The sequence below is a fragment of the Equus quagga genome, chromosome 4, assembly GCF_021613505.1.
Source record: "Equus quagga isolate Etosha38 chromosome 4, UCLA_HA_Equagga_1.0, whole genome shotgun sequence".
Taxonomy (NCBI): domain Eukaryota; kingdom Metazoa; phylum Chordata; class Mammalia; order Perissodactyla; family Equidae; genus Equus; species Equus quagga.
In genome coordinates this window covers 26729796-26747588 of record NC_060270.1, presented here as the reverse complement: position 1 = coordinate 26747588, position 17793 = coordinate 26729796, and the positions used below count along the sequence as shown (strand labels likewise).

General features: G+C 38.0%; 1 protein-coding gene across 3 annotated transcripts in view; it reads left to right on the top strand.

Moving 5' to 3' along the window:
* The window catches only part of PCYT1A (phosphate cytidylyltransferase 1A, choline), a 39809-nt gene that overhangs the window by 17176 nt on the left and 4840 nt on the right, over positions 1–17793 (top strand). For all 3 annotated transcript variants that reach the window (XM_046658234.1, XM_046658235.1, XM_046658236.1), the window contains exons 3-8: positions 8053–8152; positions 11956–12072; positions 12764–12915; positions 15098–15176; positions 15862–16004; positions 17421–17609. In XM_046658234.1, the coding sequence (XP_046514190.1) occupies positions 8053–8152; positions 11956–12072; positions 12764–12915; positions 15098–15176; positions 15862–16004; positions 17421–17609 (780 nt within the window). The remainder of the gene's footprint in view (positions 1–8052; positions 8153–11955; positions 12073–12763; positions 12916–15097; positions 15177–15861; positions 16005–17420; positions 17610–17793) is intronic.

Sequence of the window (17793 nt, the reverse complement as noted above, 5' to 3'; positions counted from 1 at the left end):
GCTTAAACTAGGACAGTAGATGTAGAGGATGAGATCAATTTTAAGTTTTTAAGAGAGAAAATAGACAATTCTCAGAAATTATTGGGATGCAGAGGATGAGAGGTGTTAAGGATGGCTCCTAGGTAGATTATGTAGATGAGGTGGTTCTCACTCAGATAGGAAATACAGGAGGAAGAGCTGGTTTAGGAAGATGATGAGTTTAATTTAGTACAAGTTCAATTTAGAAGGTCTGTGAGACATCCAAATAGTAGGTAGATAGATGAACTCCTTGTTTACATTCATTGAAATGGCAAGAGGAATCAGAGAGAATTATTATTATTTTTTCTTTTTTTAACAGATCCTTAGGGGGTGGAATCTTTCTATTTTGTTCCTTATCCCTTCTTTGTCACGCCACATGGTATTCATCTTGACTCTGTAGCCTTTCCCCTGACATTGGTGAAATAATTTGGATCTCAGGAGGACTTGGTACCATTTATGTAGAATGTTTGGGTAAAAGGAAAATGTTTCTCTGTGGCATTCTAAAACTCTTTTGCTGAAAAATGTTTAAGGGGCCTGGTCCAGTCGCGTTGCGGTTAAGTTTGCATGGGGTTTGCCAGTTCAGATCCCAGGCACGGACCTATGCACCACTTACCAAGCCATGCTGTGGCAGGCGTCCCACATAGAAAGTAGGAAGATGGGCATGGATGTTAGCTCAGGGCCAATGTTTCTCAGCAGAAAAGAGGAAGATTGGCAGTGGATGTTAGCTCAGGGCTAATCTTCCTGAAAAAAAAGTCTAAGAATCCTTGGAAGAAGAAAGAGTACTAGGAGGCCAGTATCAAGTTCTAGTCTTATATTATTTGAGTTATCTCCATTTCCCTGTTAGTAAGGACACCAGAATCTCTCCTCTTTCACTGGAATGGTGAGTTAATGTATGTAAATATAATGAGGAAAAAGTTTTAATGGAAGTAATATTGCATTCAGAAGATCATTCATAATTTGGGGGGTGATGATGATCATTATTAGTTATAATTTTAACTTGCATAGGTTTAGAAACTTTATATAGCGTTTAGAAGCTAACCTCTGAGATTAACACAATTTAGTTAATTTTGTTGGCATAGTGAAACTTGTGTTCTGTAAAATGGAAGAGAAAGTGAGCTAACATTTTTCACAGTGAACTAAATTTGTGGAGTGCCTACTATATGTGAAATATTATGCTAGTTACTTGGCGTATGCTATTTTATTTAACCCTCATAGTAACCTTGTGGGGCAGGTATTATTATCTTCCATGTTATAGAAGTTGAAATGATAGCTTTAGAATCTTGCTGTGATTTCACAGCTATTAAGTGATAGAGCTGGGATTTAGATCTAAATTTTTTCAAGTTGTGAACCCATGACCTTTCATTTATACTTCACTACCAGATAGTCAAAAGACTTGAAAGCAATATTATTCTATAGGATTCTCTTGAGGTTCAAATGAAGGGGGCATGTTTTAAGAGAATATAGGTAGAAATACTTAGTCCTACTTTTATAAACCTCAGCTTCTAGAGAAACTGTTCTCTAATTGAGAAGAGAATAAGTGTGTTTTTAAAAACGCTACTCAGGGGCTGGGCCGGTGGTGCAGCAGTTAAGTTCACACATTCTGCCCCCGTGGCCCAGGGTTCCCCAATTTGGATCCCGGGTCCAGACATGGCACTGCTTGGCAACGCCATGCTCTGGTAGGCGTCCCATATATTAAGTAGAGAAAGATGGGCGTGGATGTTAGCTCAGGGCCAGTCTTCCTCAGCAAAACGAGGAAGATTGGCAGCAGTTAGCTCAGGGATAATCTTCCTCAAAAAAAAATAAATAAATAAAAAATAAAAATAGTACTCATACTAATTGGAGACAAACCCTAGAGAGAGAAAGATTTCACTGATCTGCTGTAGCTGAAGAACCTTAGGTTTCATTCTCTATACTTAGGAGGAATTGATTCAGCACAAACCCTAGCCAGGAGGGACAACTGCATTTGCCTTCTGCTTTCAAGCATATACAGTATACGAGGAAGATTGAAGAAATAGTTATGAAAGATAGGATACTTAATGTATTTTTTTAAATTGAGATAAAATTCATATAACATAAAACTCACCATTTTAACCATATTATTTTATTTTATTTTATTTTGTTGTGCTTTATCTCCCCCAAATCCTCCCTAGTACCTAGCTGTATATCTTAGTTGCAGGTCCTTCTAGATGTGGCATCATTTTAACCATTTTAAAGTGTACAATTCATTGGTTTTTAGTATATTCACAATGTTGTACAACCATCACCACTTGTTTTAATTCCAGAATGTTTGCATTACCACAAAAAGAAACCCTGTACTCATTAGCAGTCACTCCACATTCCCTCCTCTCTCCACCCCCTGGCAACCGCTAATCTACTTTCTGTCTCTAGGGATTTGCCTATTCTGGACATTTCATATAAATGGAATCATACAATATGTGGCCTTTTGTGTCTGGCTTCTTTTATTTAGTGTAATGTTTTCAAGGTCCATCCAGGTGGTAGCATGTATCAATACTTCATTTCTTTTTATAGGTGAATAACATTCCATTGTATGGACATACTATTTTGTTTATCCACTCATCAGCTGATGGACATTTGGATTGTTTCCACTTTTTGGCTATTGTGACTAATGCTGTTATGAACATTATTCATGTAGAAATTTTTTTAAACGTGTTTTTTCAATTCTCTTGGTTATATACCTAGGAGTATAATTTCTGGGTCATATGGTATTTTATGTTTAACATTTTGAAGAACTATTTTCCAAAGCTATGCACCAGGTTACATTCACAGCAGCAGAGTATGAAGGTTCCAATTTCTCCACATCCTTGCCATCACTGTTACTGCCTGTCTTTTTGGTTATAGCCATCCTAGTGGGTGTAAAGTGGTATCTTATGGGTTTTTTTTTTTTTAAAGATTGGCACCTGAGCTAACAACTGTTGCCAATCCTCCTTTTTTTTTTTTCCTGCTTTATCTCCTCAAACCCTCCCGTACATAGTTGTATATCTTAGTTGCAGGTCCTTCTAATTGTGGGATGTGGGACGCTGCCTCAATGTGGCCTGATGAGCGGTGCCATGTCCGTGCCCAGGATCCGAACCCTGGGCTGCCGCAGCAGAACATGCGAACTTAACCACTCGGCCATGGAGCCGGCCCCCTATCTTGTGGTTTTGATTTGCATTTCCATATTGACTAATATTGTTGAGCATCTTTTCATGTGCTTTTTGGCCATTAGTGTATCTTTTTCGGAGAAATGTCTAGATCCCTCTGTCTCCCTAACTCTTTACTTCCCCCTTCTGCTTCCCTTCCATTCACCAGGGTCTAACCCCAGATTTTTCACATTTTCTGTTAATTCTTTATTCTCTTCCTGGACCTATTAACTTGGCCTTCTAAAGATTAAAATTTCTAGCTTGATTTGGGCTGAATATAGTGCTTGATAGTTCCATTAATCATTTGCTGGATGCTCTAATACATTTCCCATCACGGCCATTCCAAATATTTTCTGCTTCCCTCAAGCTTTCAGTCTCATTCCAGCCTTCCTGTTCTTCATAAACAACTTCACCTCCTTCTTTGCTATACTGAGAAAGTTGAGGACATCAGATAGAAGTTTGTACATCTTTCTTCCTTTACATCCAACATTGTCATTTTATAACTTTCATTTCTTCTGCTTTTAGAAAAATGTGATCCTTCTTATTTCTAGGGCTAACATCTCCCCCACTTGCTCTCTTTTGAGGCCATTCCCTGCTGTTCCTCTAGACTCTTCCTCCCTTAATTATCTATTTTTTCCTTCTCTGGTATTTTCAACCTCTTTGGCTCCTTTTCCTCTGTCTTGGATGTTTACAGATCTGTTCAACTTAAAAAAAAAAAACCTGCTGCTTGATCCTTCTGTCCCCTCTGGGTACCTTTCTGTTTTTCTCATTCCCTTTATGGCCATACATCTCTAATGAGAGATTATTACTAATCTATTTCCTTGTCTTCTAATTTTCTCAACGGCACAGGTGTTCTGACTTTCACTAATATATTCTAGAAAGTCTCTAACAGTCATTTGAATCTCCAAATTAAAAGACTTTTGGGGCTGCTCCCGTGGCACAGTGGTTAAGTTCATGCACTCTGCTTCAGTGGCCAGGGTTTGTGGGTTCAGATCCCAGGTGTGGACCTATACACCACTCATCAACCTATGCTGTGGTGGCATCCCACATACAAAATAGAGGAAGATGGGCACAGATGTTAGCTCAGGGACAGTTTTCCTCGAGTGAAAACAGGAAGATTGGCAACAGCTGTTAGCTCAGAGCCAAAAAAAAAAAAAAAGACTTTTCTCAGTTCTCATTTTCTTTCATCTCAACTTTTTTTTTTTAAACTTCTCCATTCCTGCTAATGATACCGCAATCCTATTTTCCTCAGTTCAAAAACTCAGTTATTGTAAACTGCTCTCTTTCTCAAGTGACAATGTTTTTTCTTTTTACCGTGTCCCGCCTATTCTTCATTCACAAAATCTTTTATCTGTCACCCTTTCTACTCCCACTGCAATATTAATGGACAAATCCATAAGTCTGTTTCCTCCTCCCTATAATAACCTCTGAATTGATCTCTTTCTAAGTATGCAAAATAGCCAGCGGTGTCTTGGTAAACTGGCTCACTGGGGGAAAAAGCAAAACCTCTGATAAGCAGCATTTGCTGATTTGTGTGGCTGATTTCAAGCTACCAATGATTTAATAACCAGCCCCAAAATTTATCAATATTTAATAACTGACTTCAACACACCATTGATAATTAACTTTTAGAGATACAGTAAGGCTAGTCTTTCATCTACAGGTAATGTTAATAAGCATTTTTTTCTATTTGTTTCATATATTTTTTAATATTTTATATATATAAACAACTTTATTGAAAAATAATTCATATACCATTATAATTCACATACCCATTTAAAGTATGCAAGTCAATGGCTTTTAGTATATTCATAGAGTTGTACAGCTGTCATCATAATCCATTCTAGAACATTTTCATTACCCCAGAGAGAAACCCTGTACCCATTAGCAGTCACTCTGCATTTTTCTCCAGCCCAATGTAACCACTAATCTACTTATGTCTATAGATTTTCCTATTCTGGAGATTACATATAAATGGAATCATATAATAAATGGTCTTTGTAGCTGGCTTCTTTCACTTAACATAATGTTTTCAAGGTTCATCCATGTTGTAGCATGTTATCAGTACTCCATCCCTTTTTATGGCCAAATGTCGTTTGTTTCTTGAGGTGTTACTCATATACAGTAAAGCTTACAAACCTTAAGTATACAGTTCAATAAATGTTCACATATGTATACATCCATGTAATCACCAGTACTCCCAGAAGACTCCCTCACACCCCTGTTAGTCAGTATCCTCTTTCCCCAAATTTCTTCTTTGTCCTCTGACGTTTGTTCACCATAGATTAGGTGCACCTGTTTTTGACCTTCGTATAGAAGGCATCATAGAATATATATTATTTTGTGAATAGCGTATTCACAAATTATTACTAAGCAACTCTTTGAGTACTAACTTCTAGAGAATAAATTGTTTAATCTGTAGGAAAATCTCTAATAACTTCTGAAAATTGCACATTTGGGTCCTTGGTCTAATCTTATCTCTTTTTAAAAATGTTCTAAAAAAGGATAGCACACACACATGTCTCCTAAAAATGAACATTTTTGCTTATCTTAGAGTTTTAGCATATCTTAAAGTAAGCTTACTTGAGTGATTTTTAAAAGAAATATGTTTTAATTTTAAAACCTAACTAAAAAAATTTAACCTTATCTGAAAGTAAAACAAAGCAATGTTTTCCTAGTCTCTGGATTCAGCTCAATTGTGATGTGTTCTGTTTAGAATTTAAAATTCTAGTGAATATCAGTGTAGCCCAACAGAAATTAAAAGGATTATAAGGGAATATTATGAACAACTTCATGCCCCAAAATTTGACAATTTAGATGAAATAGACAAATTCCTAGAAAGAGACAAATTACCAAAACTGACCCAAGATAAAATAGAAAATCTGAGTAGACCTATCCCAAGTAAAAAAATTGAATTAGTCATTAAAAATCTCCCCACAAAGAGAAGTCCGGGCCCAGATGGCTTCATTGGTGAATTCTATCAAACATTTAAAGAAGAAATAATACCAATCCTGTGCAAACACTTTCAGAAAATGGAGGAGAACACTTCCTAGCCCATTTTATGAGGCCAGATATATCAAAGCCAGGCAAAAACATCACAGGAAAAGAAAACTATGGTTCAAAACCCCTCATAAACTTAAATGCAAAAATCCTTAACAATATATTAACAGATTGAATCCATGAACTTATAAAAAGATTTATACATGACCAAGATTTCAAGATTGCACCCAAGAATGCAAGGTTGGTTTAACATATCCTAAAACCAATTAATCTAATATACCATAATTAATAAAATAAAAGGCAAAGTCAAATATGATTGTTTCAGTAATGCAGAAAAGGCATGTGACAAAATCCAACACCCATTCATTATAAAAACTCTCAACAAACTACAGAAAGAAGGGAGATTCTTCAACCTAATAGAGGGCATCTACAAAAAACCCTACAGCTAACATAATACGTAATGGTGAAAGATTGCATGCTTTACCCCTAGGACTGGGAAGGAGGCAAGCATATTTGTCCCTGCCACTTCTGTTCAGCATTGTCTTAGAAGTTCCAACTAGTGCAATAAGGGATAATAAAGGAAATTAAAAGCATCCAGATTGGAAAGGAATAAGTAAAACTGTCTTTATTCACAGATGACATGATCTCATACGTAGAAAATCCTAAGGAATCTACCAAACAAATAAACAAATTGCTGGAACTGATAATTGAGTTTAGCAAAGTCACAGGACTTAAGATCAGTATACAAAAATCAACTGAAATTATACACACAGACTCACATACAAATCAGTTGCATTTCTATATACCAGCAAGGAACAATCCAAAAATAAAATTAAGAAAACAGTTCTAGTTTTTATCTAGACTGTTGGTGGTGAGCATGATGAAGTCTGTACAGAAATTGATAAACAATAATGTACACCCAAAATTACACAATGTTATAAACCATTTATGATCTCAATACAATAAATTTTTTAAAAAAGAATACAGTTCCATTCACGATAGCATCAAATAGGATAAAATACTTAGGAATAAATTTAACAAAACCCCTCCCCATTTTTTTTTTTGCTGAGGAAAATTTGCCCTGAGCTAATATCTGTGTCAGTCTCCTCTATTTTGTATGTGGGACACCACCACAGCATGGCTGCTAGTGAGTGATGTAAGTCTGTGTCTGGGAACCGAACGCAGGCTGCTGAACTTAACCACTAGGCCACGGGGCCAGCCCCTAACAAAAACTGTTAAGTGAGGCTTTCCTCTATAGAGGAAAGAACATACCTGCATTTTTATTTCAGCTTTGCCTCTGAGTAATTGCATACAATTCATATAACTTCTCTGAACCTTGATTTCCTCATCTTTAAATTGAAGATAACTAACTGTTGTACTACTTGTTTCACAGGGCCGTCGTGAGCATTAGAACATATTTGCAGTGTAAAGCATTACATGGTGATAATCATGCTTAATAAAATACACAGGAACTGTTTGCCTTCCCAGTCCCCTGGTTGAAGTGGTACGAAAATGCACTTATGAACCTTGGCAATTTTGTCCCACAGAACAGGGTTGGCTGTTCTGCCATGTGACAGAGGAACCGTCATTCTGGACCCAGTTAGTTGGCACTGTGCTTAGGTTCCCAGCCACCTTGTTCATTGCTCAGTCTTACCCTGAAATCACCAGCAAGACATTTATTTTTCATGCTGTGATTTACTCATTTGGTAAAATATGCCAACTTTTACTTGTCATTTTAGAATGCCTTTTTTCTTTTTTATGTTATGAAGTTTTAGGAGGAATTTTAATCACAGCATGCTGAATAACTGATTGTTCTTTAAAGCTCCATTTTTTGAGTATTTCAGTTTGTACCATTGAATTTAGCTTTCTTTTCTTTCACTTTCCTCTTCTTAAGGGCTTACGGCAGCCAGCTCCTTTTTCTGATGAAATTGAAGAAGACTTTAGTAAGCCCTATGTCAGGGTAACTATGGAAGAAGCCAGCAGAGGAACTCCTTGTGAGTAAATGCCTATTTACTTTGCTATTTTACTATTGTTTTTAGCATTCAACTGTATTTATCAAATCTATACCTACTGTCTATATTCTTCTCTCAGTTTATCTGCAGAGACTATTTGGGAGAGGAGTTCCTTCCATCTGCTTGTTGTTCTATTTGAGAGGATAACTCTACTCCATAAAATTTTGTTTTTTCTTATTGTACACTTGTTTCTCAGGTCACAAGCTATATCATAGCTCTGAGATATAGTGGTACATACTTGCTTCCTGGACTGTCGTCACAACTATGAGATACAGCAGAGCAGAGACAATAAGATATTAGTCTAAGCTGGATTATAATCTTGTCTATTTTTGCAATAATATGTTAGGCTGTCACTTTTTGTTTTGGTGAGGAAGATTCACCCAGAGCTAACATCTGTTGCCAATCCACCTATTTTTAAAAAATTTTTTTTAATTTTTCTTATTTCTTATTCTTTATTTACTTTTTATTGAGATTATGATAGTTTACAATCTTGTGAAATTTCAGTTCTACATTATTGTTTGTCAGTTATATTGTAGGTGTACCACTTCACCCTTTGTGCCCAACCCCCCTTTCCCCTGGTAACCACAAATCTGTTCTCTTTGTCCACGTGTTTTAATTTCCACATATGAGTGGAGTCATACAGAGATTGTCTTTCTCTATCTGGCTTATTTCACTTAACATAATACCCTCAAGGTCCATCCATGTTGTGAATGGGACACGTTTATCCTTTTTTATGGCTGAGTAGTATTCCATTGTATATATATACCATATCTTCTTTATCCAGTCATCAGTTGATGGGTACTTAGGTTGCTTCCACTTCTTGGCTTTTGTGAATAATGCTGCAATGAACATAGGGGTGCATGGGTCTTTTTGAATTGCTGATTTCAAGTTCTTTGGATAGATACCCAGTAGTGGGATGGCTGGGTCATATGGTATTTCTCTTTTTAATTTCTTGAGAAATCTCCATACTGTTTTCCATAGTGACTGCACCAGTTTGCATTCCCACCAGCAGTTTATGAGGGTTTCTTTTTCTTTTTCTTTTTTTTAAAGATTTTATTTTTTCCTTTTTCTCCCAAAGCCCCCTGGTACATAACTGTCTATTTTTAGTTGTGGGTCCTTCTAGTTGTGGCATGTGGGATGCCACCTCAGCATGGCCTGATGAGTGGTGCCATGTCCCCACCCAGGATTCAAACTGGTGAAACCCTGGGCTGCTGAAGCAGAACTCGCGAACTTAACCACTCGGCCACAGGGCCAGCCCCTGAGGGTTCCTTCTTCTCCACAACCTCTCCAACATTTGTTATTTTTTGTTTTGGTTATTTTAGCCATTCTAATGGTGTAAGGTGATATCTTAGTGTAGTTTTGTTTTGCATTTCCCTGACCAATCCACCTCTTTTTTCACTTGAGGAAGATTAGCCCTGAGCTAACATCCCTGCTAATCTTCCTCTATTTTTTTGTATGTGGGATGCCTCCACAGCATGGCTGATGAGTGGAGTAAGTCCACACCCGGGATCTTAACCCACAAACCCGGGCTGCTGAAGCAGAGCATGTGGAACTTTAACTACTTGGCCGTAGGGCTGGCCCCAGGCTGTCACATTTTTAATAGCCTTCAGAATTGTCCTTGTAATCTTCCTGCATTCTAGTAGTCAGTACTCTAGCTATGATGCTGCTGATTGATAGAGGACAGAAATATCCCAGGTTGGGAGATGCTCATCACTTAATTTTATCTTTATTGATATTATAATTTTCCAGGGTTTTTTTGACTCACTATATTATTTTCAAAGCCCATACTTTTAATTTGTATGCTTAGTTTACATAATTAATGAGCAGTTTTTGACCACATAAATTATTAATATATATTCTAGATATTCTTCCTGTTTTGAACAGTTGGTTTTAGGGATCATCATAAATAGAAACTTTCATGAGCATTTGTTAGAAATATAAAACCCTATAGGCAGCTTTCCTTACCTCTCTATAAATTCTCCAATTCTCCTTTTTTTCCCAATTCTTTTTTAATTCTTCTGATTACTATGATAAGTGTTCTCTCTACTCTGTAAATGTAGGGCTGGACTCAAGCTTAAGTAAGCACAAGGGAATAAGAGGCAGTTATAGCCACAAATCTGTGTATTTCCAGTATGTAGAAGATATGCGTGGTTACTTCTTAATTATGTTGGTATGTTTGCCCTCTGTTGTAACTTAGGAGTAGCTAAATAGGAATAGAAATGAATGCTGGACAGTGTCAGGCCAGGGATCTCAATACCCCTTGGCTATATCTTGGCTATATGGAGTATGATTTTGGGGTCCACAAAATTCCAGAGAATACTTTCCTTTTGCAAAAGTGTTTAGATATAGCTCATGTTGATCACAAACCTTCTGATTCATCATGTAAGTTTTTGGGTTTGGCTCCCCTTACTTGAGTAATAGGCAGGCTAATGGTGCAGAGTAAAATGACAACAAAGAGAAGCAGAGGCTATATGTAACAGGGTGTAATGGTAGTAGGTCAGATTTCAAAATACCACTAAACAGTTCAAGGATCTCATTCAGATGTGATATTAGACCCTGTTGAGGTCAAGAACGTTTCATGTACTCTCTAATGGCACACATTCAGAATGCAGTACCACACTCATCACATTAGTTATATTACCTAGCTTGTTGCTAATCTAGCCACATACCATTTGTGGTACATAAAATGTATATATGTGTAAGTGTGCTGTTCCCAAGTTTTGAAGCTTATAATTAACAACCACTAACTAATAAACCTAATTTTTAAAAATTTTAGAATAATATAATTTTACAAGTAAGTCATTTTTGAGATTATCTACTTTATAGTCTCTTCATTATATAAATGAAGAAATTAAAGTTCATAGAAACTAAGAAGTGAAGTCTCCCCTACAGTAGAACAGATAATTGGTGACAGAATTGAAGCTAAAACTTAAGTTTTTACTTCCTTGTGTTCTTTTCACCCCAGAGTGGTGCTACTCTTTGTAGACATTGGTTATAAACAATAGAAAGCCATCAGCAAACTGATTGCATTTTGGGTAGAACAAATAGTCACAAATTAGCCTATAAAGTTTGCCAGTCTAATTTAATCTCCATTTTTCTCCTGTATCTCGTTCTGTCTTTTCAGTTTTATGTTAAACAATCAAGTAACTGACTGTATTCATGCCAGTGCTAGACAAGGAATAAACCCATAAAGAATCTATGCATGCCATAGTTAATGAATTTTAAACCAATAACTGGTACTTACCCTCCATCTTTCTCAGTCTCAACCCTCTGGATCACTCCTTACTCTCCAGGCAATAGGAGGGAGATTTATTTTCAAAGCAAAGCATTAGTCATTAGTGATCAAGGCAGCTTTCTTGAAAATGAGAGAGCAAGCAGCCAGAATATGGTTTAACTACACTCTGTTCAAACATAACTGAAACTCAAACATAAATTGAAGGTGAGAATTTTGAAGTTTAGGACATATATGTTGTATAACTCTTCCCTTTCATTTCTAAAATAACTTGAAGAAAAATCATGAAATCCAGTTACCTGAGGAGTTTGGTACAACCAGGCTAACAAAGAGAGTTAGGGGATTTGATGTCAAGAGGGTCTTTGTAGCCAAGGAAGTCTGTGATATTATTCCTCACAACGCCAATCCACCCCCAAATTAGGGTGAATATCCAGAAAACACCTTAAGAGAGGGGTATGCAGGATGGAACGGTCACATAGTGCCATTTCCATTTGTCAAATGCAAGGTGTTGAATCAGTTTATTTCTGTAATAAATTCTTGCCTTTGGATTTAGGTGAACGGCCTGTGAGAGTTTATGCAGATGGAATATTTGACTTATTTCACTCTGGTCATGCCCGGGCTCTGATGCAAGCAAAGAACCTTTTCCCTAATACATACCTCATTGTGGGAGGTAAGAAAACATCTAATGACTTTAGGTGCTGTCCAGAGAAAAATCATAGTAGTCCTTTTCTCTCTCATATCTTTATAACCTGAGTACATTGGCCCTCGTTTGAGTTTTTAAATAAGGGATATAGTACAACCTCTCTAAAACATAAAGTATATGAAGTACTAGCAACCTAAACCTGGAGAGAAGAGCTCCAAGCTCATTGACCTGAGATGGTCAGTATTTATCTCACTGCTTTTAGCTGAGTTTCTGCAGTCATGGGAGCAATGTTGACCCCATTGCCTCCTTAAGAAGAGCATTTGCTCTAGATTTCAGTTTATCGTTTTGAATCTTCTGAAATACAAGTCTTCCAAGCAAATGTTATGTGGTTCAGTCCAGGCTTATAAACATATAATAGGAAAACATTTTTAAAGACTTAATTGATGCAGAAATGCCCAGTAGGTTCATTTCAAAGCCTATTGTATCCTCTCTTCTCCCAAGTGTGAACATACTATTTAGTGAGTGTTGCTCCTGAGGGTGTATCTTGGATTAGGAAAAGCACTGTTACCCAGACTGAACTACATCCAGAAGATTCTTCTCCAGGTCGGGAGATTGGTTACAGTCCTAGGAAATGGGAGAGGATGAGAGAGGTTGATGACTAAGGAGTGGTTAAGCAAAGGGGACTTTGACTTACAACTTTATGATGTGGTGAACTCAGTTTGCAGTGATGAGCTAACGCACAACTTCAAAGGCTTCACAGTGATGAACGAAAATGAGCGCTATGATGCAGTGCAGCACTGCCGCTACGTGGATGAGGTGGTGAGGAATGCCCCCTGGACCCTGACGCCAGAGTTCTTGGCAGAACACAGGGTAAGAAACTGGGCACACGTCCCCATTCCTTGTTCCAGATTTCCCTCAACTCTGAAGGCTTCTGGTACTTCCGCTAGTTTTCCACTAGCCCTATTTTACTTCTATCTTCTCTGTAAGTTTCACATAGAGGAGATGATGGTGATATTACTACTAATAATAGGCATCCCTGACATGTATATGGAGTTTGCTGGTTTATAAGCACTTTTACATCCATTATATTTCATTGCTCCCCACAATGATCTTGTGTGGTAGTTATTATTCCATTTTACATATGAGAACAGGGCCCAGAGAGACCAAATAACCTGCTCCAGATTACACTGTAGCAGGGTTAGAAACTGCTCTTCAGTTACGTGGTTTTTTCCTCCCGTACTGTAGGTGTGTCCACCCTCATAGAATGTCAGTCTCTTTAGAATATACATAGCCCCAGCCATGCTCTCAAGGAGTCCATATTCCAGGAAATAAGAAAGATAGACATAGACTTCTCTTGTGTTGACTTAAATTTAGTTTCAGGGCTTTGATTTTGGACTAGAAGTTGTCTGGGATCAGAAACCAGGGATGTTTCTTTTTTACTCAATGAGTTAGTATTGTAAAACCCTTACCTCCTTTTAATTCTCTCACACTAAAGCAACAGGTTTCCTACAAAAGGTGGATATAAAAGATGAGAAGGACTTATCAGACTAGGTTGGAGGCCCTCAAGCTTGAGGAACCAGCAAGCATATTGTCAGTTTTCTACAAGAGTGTGTGGAATGTTACAGGTGAATTGTTCAGTGAGCAGGAAGGAACAAAGTTAGCCAAAGTGCTTCAAAAGCAGTACTTGGGGAGGCCAGAGGCTAAGGGATATTTGTTATAACTATTTAAGATTAGAATAGATCTTTTATAGTTCTCTAGCTTTTCTTTCTTTCTTTTTTTTTTTTTTTTGAGGAAGATTAGCCCTGAGCTAACATCTGCCACCAATCCTCCTCTTTTTGCTGAGGAAGACTGGCCCTGAACTAACATCCGTGCCCATCTTCCTCTACTTTATATGTAAGACACCTACCATAGAATGGCTTGCCAGGCGGTGCCGTGTCCACAGCCAGGATCCAAACCGGTGAACCCTGGGCCGCCGAAGCACAACGTGTGCACTTAACCGCTAAGCCACCAGGCCTGCCCCTCTAGCTTTTCTTCATCAACACTTAGCAGCTAGTGGCACCAAAGGTGATAAGAAAGATTATTGTCAGCAACACAGCCAGGCAGACCCAGACAGAAGAGGTTGGAGGAACTTCCAGCTTCTCTTTTCTGCTTGTTGGTAGTGTGTCCTCAACCATGAGCCTCACTTGCCCGCCATTCTTATGTTTACTTTGCTGCCTATGGATCCCTGACAAGTTGTTCATGGGTAAATGAGATGTTAGCTGAGAGTCCCTGACATAGTCCTGAGGAGCATGCTTCACACTACAGTAGCTTCTGGGAGTTGGGTATGGTGGTGTTAGCAATTATATTTGCATAGGGCCTATGGCTTATTCAGGAAAGAGTAAATATGTGAGGTTTAGCAGGGCTCTCAGAAAGATCATTGATCCCAGTGCCATTGACCTCTTCTCACTGTTGCAAGAGATACTGACAGTAGTAAAGTGATAGATCCCAAGACCTACAGGTCTTTTATGGCTTTGGGTTTTGCATTTCTCAGGAGTACACATGTATCTATTCCATTAAAAGGGCTCTTGGTTGCTATTTTTATATTCCTACTCATCTCATGGACTGAGAGAGAAACCAGTTAACAAAAAAGTGACCTCTTTCTCATATTTTTAGAAATCCTTATTTAACCGATTGTTAAGATCCAGGAGGGTGGGGAGATGTCCTTTCTTCTTTCCTTGGCTTCACCCACTAACTAGCTTACCAGCAAATCCTCCAGCCCTGTTGACCACAGCGTGGTGACTGGTATACCATGTAGGAGTAGCACTTCCAGTAGAACAGGAGAAATAGCTAAAAAGAAACTGGCTGACTTCATATTTATGATCCATAAATAATTAGGTTGGATGGTTTGTGAATGAATCGAGGGGTTTTTGACCAAAGCAAAGAGAAATAAAGAGAAAAAGTCCATTTGAGCCCTGGCTTCTGTTTGTTATCTTTCTTCTGGGCCTCAGAGTATGTACTGGTTTTTTTAATGAATGGCAGAAATGGGTTTTAAATGACGTTTTCTTATTTTCAGATTGATTTTGTAGCCCACGATGATATACCTTATTCTTCTGCTGGGAGCGATGATGTTTATAAGCACATCAAAGAAGCAGGTGAGTAAGTTGATGTGCATCCTCACTTTATGGAGTCTCAGGGGCAGTGACAGAGATTCAACCACATTGCTACTTTAGAGAGGAAAATTTATACACTGAGAAATTCAGCATCCACTTTCAGGTCATACTTTGGGTAAGAGATTAAGGTGAGCATAGCACTGATATCCATCAATTCGCAGTCTAAACATCCACTTTTGATACCTCCTAATTTCAGGAAACCGTTTTCTTTTTTTTTTTTTTTAAGATTTTATTTTTCCTTTTTCTCTCCAAAGCCCCCTGGTACATAGTTGTATATTTTTGGTTGTGGGTCCTTCTAGTTGTGGCATGTAGGATGCTGCCTCAGCATGGCTTGATGAGTGGTGCTATGTCCACACCCAGGATTCAAACTGGCGAAACCCTGGGCCGCTGAAGCAGAGTGCGCCAACTCAACCACTCAGCCACCGGCCTGGCCCCAGGAAACCCTTTTCTAGCCCCATATTTTTCTTAAGATTAGGGCTGTGTAGCTCCTTCTTTCCTTACCCCAAGACTTTAGTCAGTCCTCCTCCTGTATGTCAGTATCTCCAGACTTCACTTAGCAGATTCTGCTTTTTGAGGAGAGGAGAGGGATGTTGTTACCAGTTTCCATCTAGTTCTCCTGCCTGAGCTAACCAGAATGTCACAGAGTTTGTATGTGTTCTTGGGTTAGGCATGTTTGCTCCAACACAGAGGACAGAAGGTATCTCCACATCAGACATCATCACCCGAATTGTCCGGGACTATGATGTGTACGCGAGACGGAACCTACAGAGGGGCTACACAGCCAAGGAGCTCAATGTCAGCTTTATCAACGTGAGTTTCAACCTCATCCCAGAGTTCCCTGGCTTTGTAGGATACACGGTGCCTGCTACTTCATCTGAGCTGAATTTGCTTTTCAGTCTGCTATAATTATTACCTCCAAAAGCTCAGTGAACGCCTCTTTGCAGATAACACTATGCTAAGCTCTTTACAAAAAGAGTAAAAAAGAGGCATTTTCTGCCTTTGTGGGCTAAGGATACACAGCCAATTAAGTAAATAAGAATGTATCACTTACATAGTACAGTACTTATATCAAACACATTTAAAACGGTCATTCTTAACCTTTTTTCTTTTGATTGGATGGTCTTTTGAAAATCTGATGAAAACTATGGATCCTCTCCCTCTGTGGGTAGTGACACACAAATTTTAAAACTTAGCTCCATGTGCCCTGAGAAATTGCATGCAAAATGTTGATTTATGAAAGCAAAGCCTATCTTAGCTTAATATTGCCTTTTACAAACAAACTGCTGTATATGTTGTATATAAATTTTACCTCAATAAAGTTGAGTTAAGTAGAAGAAGAAAGATGCTAACTACATCTTCTACGTAAGTAGTTTATTATGCTCCCTCACCTGCTCCCAGCTCTGTGAATTATAAGAATAGGTGAATTGGTTTCATCTAAATATGATTTATCTATGCAGATAAACCCTAACTATTGTTAACCACCTATTACAAATCTTTATCTATTTTCAGGTGTTTAAAAACTCTAATCATATTCCTTTCCCTTTTATGATCCGGAAATTATGAAAATACTTTTCATTTGGCTAAAGACTTCCCCCACTCCCACCTCACTCCCAGGGGGTTTATACCATTTTCCCTTATCTTTAGGGAAGCTGATAGGACCAAAGAGTCTCATCTTCGTCTTGCGAATGAACAAACAGACCTCCAAGTACTAAAAATAAAACAAACAACTCTTCTAAAATTGTAAAATAAGCCAGTGATAGAGGGGAAAAAATCCAGAACAATAAATGAATTATGTAAAAGATCTAACTTCTGCTTTCAGCCTATTGTAGTTGGCTTATTCATGGCAATGTTGTGCAGTGATCTTGTTGCTCCCAATGCATCTCCGTCTAGAATGGGGTTTGGGTCATGTTGGCATGTTTATGTTTTGTCTTTAAAAATCAGACTTCATTTGGCTACATGCCTGTCTGTTAACAGGCTTACCCTATATATTTAATTTAGTCTCGGGCTTTCACAATGTTAGAATTATCACACTTTTGCATAAGATGACCATGCAGAGCATGTTTATCTGTTATTATGCTAGAGAAGTGTAGGATAGAGTAAAGCAAAGTGAAATTCTAAAGATTGAAAATAGTGTCAATAGAGTGTCAAACCATGTTTTTTCTTGCCCCTTTTGTAAGGAAGGTCAGGGTGAGTATTATTTCTCAAAACAGTTATTTCTTTACTTAGGAGAAGAAATACCACTTGCAGGAGCGAGTTGACAAAGTAAAGAAGAAAGTGAAAGATGTGGAGGAAAAATCAAAAGAATTTGTTCAGAAGGTAGAGGAAAAAAGCATTGACCTCATTCAGAAGTGGGAAGAGAAATCCCGAGAATTCATTGGAAGTTTCCTGGAAATGTTTGGTCCAGAAGGAGCACTGGTATGTTCTTTTTTGCCAGACAATTTAGAGAATTTCAGGAAATTTAGGGAACTCTCATGCTGCAGAAAGAATTATAGAATCCTTAAGCAGAAAGGGACATTGACATTAAGTTGTCTAATCTGTTCCACTTATTGGTCAGAACTGTATCTCAGCTATCCCCAAGAGGCTCTTTAAAATGTTTACA